Source organism: Zingiber officinale, chromosome 9A, assembly GCF_018446385.1.
Source record: "Zingiber officinale cultivar Zhangliang chromosome 9A, Zo_v1.1, whole genome shotgun sequence".
Lineage (NCBI taxonomy): Eukaryota > Viridiplantae > Streptophyta > Magnoliopsida > Zingiberales > Zingiberaceae > Zingiber > Zingiber officinale.
In genome coordinates this window covers 4958502-4967530 of record NC_056002.1, presented here as the reverse complement: position 1 = coordinate 4967530, position 9029 = coordinate 4958502, and the positions used below count along the sequence as shown (strand labels likewise).

General features: G+C 34.6%; 1 protein-coding gene across 1 annotated transcript; it reads left to right on the top strand.

Annotated features, from left to right (window-relative positions):
* The first annotated feature begins 6433 nt into the window (after positions 1 to 6433).
* Positions 6434 to 6847, top strand: LOC122021547 (protein NEGATIVE REGULATOR OF RESISTANCE-like). The gene has a single exon (XM_042579669.1). The coding sequence runs from the start codon at positions 6434 to 6436 to the stop codon at positions 6845 to 6847; it is 414 nt and encodes a 137-aa protein (XP_042435603.1).
* Positions 6848 to 9029: the final 2182 nt, after the last annotated feature.

Below are 9029 nucleotides of genomic sequence, written 5' to 3'. Positions count from 1 at the left end.
GTTCATCACTGCTGGCTGCTTTGGAGAAGCATCGCCTTGAAAACACCGACGGGGCGTCCCCAGTAATCCCCAAACAGGCATTGCCGACAATGGCAACAGTAGCGTAATATGAAGGGTTTCCGAGGCAGCCTCTCTGTTCGTCACGGAGCCTATAAATCTACGATCCCTAACCTAACTGCTCTTTCCCAACGCCTACTAACCCTATACATCTCTGTCCTTTGGCCACCATAAACATAGCTCAAGATCAAATGGATAAATGACATAACATTGATAGTTTGTGGTACAACATTTCCAAAGCGATAAGGGCAAACAGATGCTGTTATTTTCACTTAATGGAGTTTTCATTCTGTCAATTAGGCGATTCCTTATTCGGTTTCCATCCTTATCCAGATTAGTGAATGGTTATATATCGAAATTATTGAGGCTAAAAATTGACAGGCACCAGCCCTGACATGTAGCTCTGAAGTTGAAACATAATTTTCTCTGATTTTAACAAATTATAGAATAAGTGGGCCGGGCCGTCTCATAATGATCTATAAAACAAATAAATTTATGCATTTACTAGCCATGCTTACTTTGCTGTTTCAGTGGAGTTGCGTCATTGGATCAAGGTCATCAGAATGATCGTTCTTTGAATTGACGAGAATCTAATACGGTCAAAAAAGTCTCAATCATTTAAAGTCAATGACATTGATCTTAATGGACGTATCAAAAATAAAAAATTAATAAATTAAATGATGTGATATGGATTCCCAAGGTTGGAGCCATATCATAATTTTTTTTTTTATATAAATATGGGAGAATGCTTTTTCCGCCAAATGACTTTGGGTGGAATGGTAGATCAACTTGTCTGGTAGATTGTGTATGAGGGCAGTGTTGAATACGTAAAAGGCATGATACCAGCGCTACACGGAATCGAGTATGTAATTTAATTCTATTCATTTAAAATACGCTCAATAAAAACAAATCTCAAATTTAATAATATCATATGATCCGAAATGTATGATCAATCACTCCAATTAAAAAAAATTATGACGTTGAATAAACCGTATCTATTTGTATTTTCTGATTTATTTTATTAGCTATTGAAAATGTGTTATGGGATCATCATTTTCAGAATAAATCCTATCAAATACTTAATAAAAAATAAATTAATATAAATTATCTTTTATATATATATATATATATATATATATATATATATATATATATATATATATATATATATATATATATATATGTATCTTTAGAATTTAAGGATTAAATTATAGTATTAAATAGAAAAAAAATTTAAATGTTCTGTGCGTAATATCAAATCTCATATATATATATATATATATATATATATATAATTTTAAATGTTCTGTGCGTAATATCAAATCTTATATATATATATATATATATATATATATATATATATATATATATAAAACATACCTTAGGAGCACCCAATGTAATTTTTTTTTAAATTTCTTTAGTTTTAATATTATAACCCAAAACCTAAATACAAAATCCTAAATTTTAAATTTTAAGCTCTAAAAAAAAATAAAGAAACAAAATATACTTGATGCTTACAAGGTGAGCATGGTAAAAAGGTATGATAATAAATTTTAATATATAGAGAAAGATGTTGAAGCGCACACCTCCATAGGTGCCTAAGATGTCACCACCCACGTGGTGTGGGCCCCACACAGTCACTAGGCCTGTGCCCTCTCAAATGCCCACAGCAGTCGTGGATAGCTATATAAAGTCGGTGAAAATGGACAATTGATGAGATGACATGCACACTGATCGCAAAAAGACCTTGAACAGGAAGAGTCCAAAGCCACCAATGGGCTTACCACATCACAAAGTACCAAAGGAGAAGAAAACGTTAGCAGAATGGCCAAGGAGGAATCCCTAGCATAGTCACTCTAATGCTCAAGTTAGTTGGGAGGTTGAATAATGATAATTGAAAAAAAAGTAATGAGGAATAGTGGAGAACACCCGGAGAGACCTACTATGTGAAGAATGGATTTGTTTTATACTGTTATTTTTTCCCCTAGCCAACATAACGAGCCATATTGCTATAATAGGGCCAACCATACTGTCATACTACCCTCTTGCCCAAATTTCATTGACCAATTTTTGCATAGAGATAGTAGGAAGGTCCACTGTACTGGCTGCACAGAGAATATTCCGGTGATTCTTTGATAGCCGTTATGCATAGCATGAAAAAAAAAATACCAGGCTGATGGGCCAAACGGGTCGTTGTTTCTTAAGGATGAGTGATGGGTGGGACTTTCGACCTTTTGGGGTCTCGGGTGATGGTTTTCTAGCCATCCTAGGTTTTTTGAGGTCTGATCTGCACTGATGCCCGATAAAATCTGATCAGATAAGGTGGGCTGGACATTAGTACGGAATATCGTCTTGAAACCCAAAAAAGCGGAAAAAGACAACGATTAGAAAAATCGTTGTCGTAGCCCTTATAACAACAATTAAACACAATGATTTTAAAAATCCGTTGTCGTAGTCACTCTAAACAACGCTAAAAGATAATATTCTGTTCAAAAACCATTGTTTTTGTAAAAAAAAAGGCGCAAAAAGATAACGGTTTCCTCAAAACCGTTGTCTTCTAACTGTTGTTGATTGCATATTTTCTTATAGTGGATGATTACTTTTATCTCTTCCCTAATAAATTCCTTTCATATTTTTTTTTCTATGTAGCCTATGCCTACACAAAGGAGGACATCTGAAATGACAGATTACTGTTAGGATCCGATGTGATAGATGATCGTTGGACCTCAACGGTGATGATCTTTTACTCCCCTCTGACCTTTGGATCTGACGGTTGGGGATTGAGAGCCTTAGGGTTTTAAGGTTTCAGCTAGTCGAAAAAATCATTTATTGCTCATTCCCTTGCTGAACTTCTTTGTGCTTTCGACACTGACTATTTCCTTCCCCTACACTTTCGTTTTCTCTTGTAAGTTTCCTTCAATTCTTCTGATTAACTCTCTAGTATTTTTGCTTCCTCTCCTCCTCCATTTTACATGGCCCAGGAGACTCCCTTTCGTGTCCTCACCCTATGGTACACGTCCACTATCTCCGACATCAATGGAGGTGACCTAGACCAGATTAGGCTAACATTCGAGGTCCCTATGGACCAAAGGATACCAATTCCCATGACTGCCCCCATGTGCCTCCTCCAGGTTTCTTTATTTTGTTCAAAGATCACCTTCTAGGCCGCCTTCGCTTTCCTCCCCACCCTTTCTTTTTTGAGGGTTTCTATTACTTTTGGATCCCCCTTCAACAGTTATCGCCCAATTTCATCCGGTTGCTCTGGGGAATTATGATATTCTTCCGATTGTTTAACCTCCCCTTTAATCCCCGTATTTTTTTCTATTTCTACTACCCTAAGAAAACTAAACGGAGAATTTTCATCTGCCATACCCCAATGAAGGTTGCCTTTTTTGATAAAATGTCTTTTTTAAATAAGAATTGAAAACCTCATTATATTTTTATCAAGTCGGTTCCACTAATTTCTTGGTCGACTGGGTGGTTGATGGACCTGCCACCACCAACAAAACTTGGGGACTTCCGGGCAAAACCCGCATTTGTAATGGCCGCTTGCACCCTTGTCGGGCTGAAGTTCAACATAAATATCTCTTACTCTAAGAGGGTATTTTGTATATGTTCAGCTTGAGTGCAATCAAGACTGGGCTAACCTATTCCTTCTGTAAGGAATTGTGCTTTAAATCCATGTTTTTCTTAATTGAGATTTTTTCCCCCTTTCTTTATAGCTAAAACCATGTGAAAAGGAACTAAACAATTAGGTGAATATTGTGCTAGAGTTGTGCAATGCACCACCGATTCTTCCTCCATAGCCCCCCAATGATCTTAGTAGATGTGCCATCTAGATCACTTGAGGAAACCAAACCCCTTTCAAAGAGAAAAAAAAGCGTTGTTTGGTGAAGCTTGGGGATCAAGCTCCTTCATTTTCTTTTGACAAGCCCCCCCCCCCCTCTGTTCGCGAGGGCTCATCCCTTTAGATACTGGACCCCTCACCTCTGATGGTGGACGAGGTCATTAGTGAGCCTCTGATCGGTCATTAAAATACACATGATTTACTCTCTCTCCTCTCATGTGCAACATATGTAGTTTTTATTTTTTTAAACTCCCGGCTATACTAATTTGATATTTTATTTTTGATATTTTATTTTAGGATTTAGATGTTAGATTATAATATTATGTATACAAAAAATTCAAATCGATAAAAATTTTCAAATGTGAATAGGGTGTGAGACATAAGATCTTTAGCGTATAGTATATTTTACCGCAGACCATCCACTATGTACTGTGCATCCATGACGGGGCATTGTTTTTATTTTTTTAAAAAAAATTCCAGTTATGTCAATAACATTTTATGTTTGAGTTTAATGATTGAATTGTAGTATTAAAAATAAAAAACTTCCAAATCAATTTTTTTTTAAATGTACGCGAGATGTTTTATAATTTTTTTTAGCCGTAATACTCTACCTTAATTTTAAATCCTAAAGTCTGGCTAAATTCGAAATTAAAAAAATAAATATATTATGCAGCTTACAGTTTTTATAATAGAACACTTTCCCGCTCAACTTTTACATTGTATCTTTAAAAGTTTGGGACGTAATATTCCCCACTCACTTATTTTGTCGGCTAACAAAAATTGATAGGTCTTTTCTCTATCGTTTTCATCAACCTTTAATCTTTTATCTTATTGGGAAATTGAAAAGAAGATCTTCTGGCTCCATAAAACTAAAAATTAAAAATAAAAATAAAAGGACATTTAACATGATAATAACAATTTTAATTATAGTTAAAAAATGATTTAGCATTCATTAAAACTCTTTAAATATTAGTTATAACTGCTTCAATTTATTTAAGATTAGTCAAATATAAATAAAATATTTTCAACAAAAATATTACAATTAAAAGTACTATAATGTAAAATACTTGAAAAAATGGTTAAGGGAGTATTTCAGTTAATTTAGTTAATTCGTAATTTTATTTTTAAACAAATCTAAACTATTTCAGTTTATTATTATGTTATGATCAGTTGACTAATGTACTTGAAGTTTAAAATCTCTAAATCATGGTTTGATTCGTGATCGATGATTGCCAAACTCGATTGTTCAATATCAATCAGTTGAGTTACATAACAACAGATTGATAAGAAAAACACGGTTAATTAAATAATCAATCGAATTAATCAGTTTTATATCAATTTAATTTCTTTAATTTTGAACCGATGATTAGCCATCTGCAATTATGTGTATACTACTCTCCTAGGAATCCTATTTCACATATAGCATGACTTTTTTTTTTCATTAATGATGTCTACTAGTGCCTAGAAAAGACAATATTAAAAGCAACTTAGAATCATTTACGATAATACAATTTTATATATATATATATATATATATATATATATATATATATATATATAGAACCTTTTCCAACTCACTTTGAGAGCATATCATTCCCCACTCACTTCGTTTTTGTTGGCTAACATAAATCGATTGGTCTTTTTTCAATTTTACTTATTAACCTTTAATCTTTATCTTTATTGAAAAAAAGAAAAGAAAGGCTCCATTCACAAAATTAAAAAGGGCGTTTAACATGGTAATAATAATTTTATTTATAGTTAAAAAATACTTTAACATTCATTAAAATTGTTTAAATATTAGTTATAATTGCTTCAATTTAATCAAAATTAATAAAATACTGTTAAAATAATTTCAACAAAATTATTACACTTGAACTAATTTTAGTGGCATTTTTAATTAAAATTATTATAATGTAAAATAGTTGATAAAAAAATTCATAGAGCAATTTTAATTAAATTTGTTTTAATTGTTGTATTTATAGTCAAAGTTAGGTATTAAGAATAACCTTAGAAGAAAGGTGTTTTTAAAATATAATGTCTTTTTAATATTTTTAAAAAATGTATTATCCCATGATATAAAAATATAAGTGGTATCTTTTTTATTTTTATCCTATTAATATAATAATTCAAATACTAGGGCAGTTATTAAAGTTGATTAACTAGAGTAATTTAAAAGAGATAAGTTGATTAATTTTAAAATTGAAACATTTTAACCGGAACATTATATTATGTGAAAAACTTTCTGAAAAGGTTTTAGATAAAATGTTAATTGATGTTGAAATTTGCTAAATTATTGGGTAATTAAATTCGAATTATTTATTTAAATAATTTTGTAAATTTAATTGATTGAATTATTTATTCATTTTATTTTTATTATTAAAAGGCAAACGAAGAAGCAAGCGTTAGCCGAGATGCTTCGGTGCTCTCCTCCACGCTCCATCGGCTCCTCACTGATCGCCGTTACTAACGCCGTCGCCGTATCTCCGCCTTTTACCTAGAAAGGGCGAAACGCCGTCAGTCCCCCGTTAGATGGAATCCGCCAAGCGGAAGCGCCGCGGCGGCGACGACGACGACCGCCGCCTCCCCTCCTCAAATCTCCGCCCAGCTGAGGAGCATCCCCAAGCGAACGACAACGATGTCGAGGAGTTCTTCTCCATCCTCTGTCGGATGCGCGACGCCACGCGCTCGATCGCCGCTGCCAGAAAGGCGATGGCCCCGGCGCCACCACGCTGGACGCCAGCGTTCGCGCTGGAGGATTTCGTGCGGCCCGACGCTGCCATGGTCGAGGCCGATCGCGGGGCGTCGGCGGAGAGGGAGGTCGAGGAGGACCACGATTTGCCGCCGCCGTGTCTCGACTTGAACGCGGATCCGGAGCCGGAGGTCCTGGCGCCGGAGAACCCATGCGGCGAGGCGACTTCCAGATGCTCCCGTGCACCGGCTTGATCTGGCCTTCTACCTGCAGCTTGCTCATTTTTAGCGGTAACTAAGACTGTTCTATACTTACCTTCTCTTGCTTCTTTACTTTGCATGAGGTGAGATGCTGCTGTGCCACATTACATGTAAATTAATGCATGTTTAATAGGATCAGCTATGAGATATATGCCGTCAATGATCCATCCCATCTCACACTATACAATATGCTCGATTTTGTGAAATTATCACGATGAACAACTCGAAGAACAATTGATTCTTTTTCATAGAAAACAGTATTGGCATCAAGTCGTCTCAAACATTGTGGATAGTATTGAACTCTGCTTTTAGCACCACTTGTCAAAATATTCTGCTTTGAACGATAGATCAGACCTACACTATTTTAGATCAACTACGAAGTAATCTTTACCACTAAGTTCACACAATTAAAATATTTCTTCCTCAATGGAACATCATAAATCTACTTGGTGACCTACCTGTATATAATATTAAATAAAAGAAAATAAAATGCAGATAAATTAATGCTCTCACCAAGAGACCTTTCAATTCTCACGTTTTTCCTTATTGATGAAGAAACCTGAAAGATCTCACCTCTAAATTTCATAGGACATAAAAAAAGTTCTCCTTGAAAAGAGAACTTTCTTCGTCACGTATCTTTGGACCTCCAAATGTTTTTTCAAGGTGTGAATTAGGTTCCAGAACACTCTGAAAAATTATCAGCTCTAACTTTAAGTATAGAAAAAACCCATAGTGAAAATCGATCTATGAAATTTTCACTTCAATTGAATCGAGTATATTAACCCAATAAGCTACTGATTTTCTTTTAGAAAATAATAATAAGACACTGAATTGTCATCAATTTTCTGTGGATCATGTTTGAAATTGAGTTGAAAGAAATTTGTGGCTTGTACTATTTCCATTCAACCAAATTTTGACGGCCGTATATTATATATCTAATGTATGTAACCATGAGTTATCTTATGCATGATAGTTATATAAATCTGCTTGCACTGATCTTCAGGATAATTTATTCTTTTTTGACCAATTCATTTCCACAAACCCCTTACCTGTAAGCACCAACTAGTATCCTTATTGTCAAGAATTAATTTTATCAACGACTTATAAGTTTGGTATGTATATTTCTTATGATGTTGAGCCTTGACTTTGAGACACAGGATGGCTTTGTTTTAATTTTTTTTGTTGAATTTTCTATCCTGTAAGTTTCAACTCCACCAGTATCATGTTTCCAAAGATGATGCCGTCTTAGATGTTGGAGTCATGACTCATTCTTTATACTGATGTTTCTGTGTGGAATTTTCCCAGTTGTCCTGTTCATTGTTTGATGTTTCTGTCTGTGTTGTAGCTGAATTTGGTTGTAGCTTCTGCAAGCTTTCTTCAGTTTCTTCCCTCCACTATCTGTTAACAAGTTTGATCTTTACAATTGAGTTATAAGAACAAACAATATGACAAAAGGTTGACAGCTTTGCTTCATCCTTTTTACATTTCAGTATGTGGATGAAAGCAAATATGTACCGATGTACCTAAATGGATTTACAAAAATATCTTTGAAATGTTTTGTCATACAGATATGGCATCTACTATAATTTTTTCCAACTTGATTGTTGCATTATCATAAAATGAGATTAGGTGCACAGCTTTCAGTCAGTTTATTGTTTTGCTAAAGATCATTGCCAGTAAGTGTTCTTGCTAAACAATATTAAACCTTCAATATTTACTTGTGCTTTTATCGGGCAAAGTTGTTCTTGCTAGTAATTTCCAGACTTTGCGTGACTTTGAAGTGGAATCAATCAAAGACATGTATTGCATTTGTCAACTGAAAACTTTTATTTGTAGATGCCTTGTATGTGTACAAGAACAGGGTAGATACTTTCCAAAAATATGACACTCTCTCTTAAACACATGAGAAATCACAAGATATAGTTGCCAAAATATATCCTTGTGAGACTCATCCCACACAAATTACAATATATTGCCAATACTAAAAAAACAAGCTTCTTTCACTTGTGGGCAATAAAAACGGATCCCATGCGAACATGCTAGCTCAACACTGTCGTGTCATCCCATTTCCTCGTGTTTCCCCAGCGTGGCACACGCACAATCAGTCTGCAGCATCACCGCCCTAAACAGTGGGCTAGTTGTCACATGTCGTTTCTAATGGCACGACAGCTAAATT

Coding starts and splice junctions, on each gene's coding strand:
- LOC122021547 (XM_042579669.1), top strand. CDS start 6,434: ATGGAATCCGCCAAGCGGAAGCGCCGCGGCGGCGACGACGACGACCGC.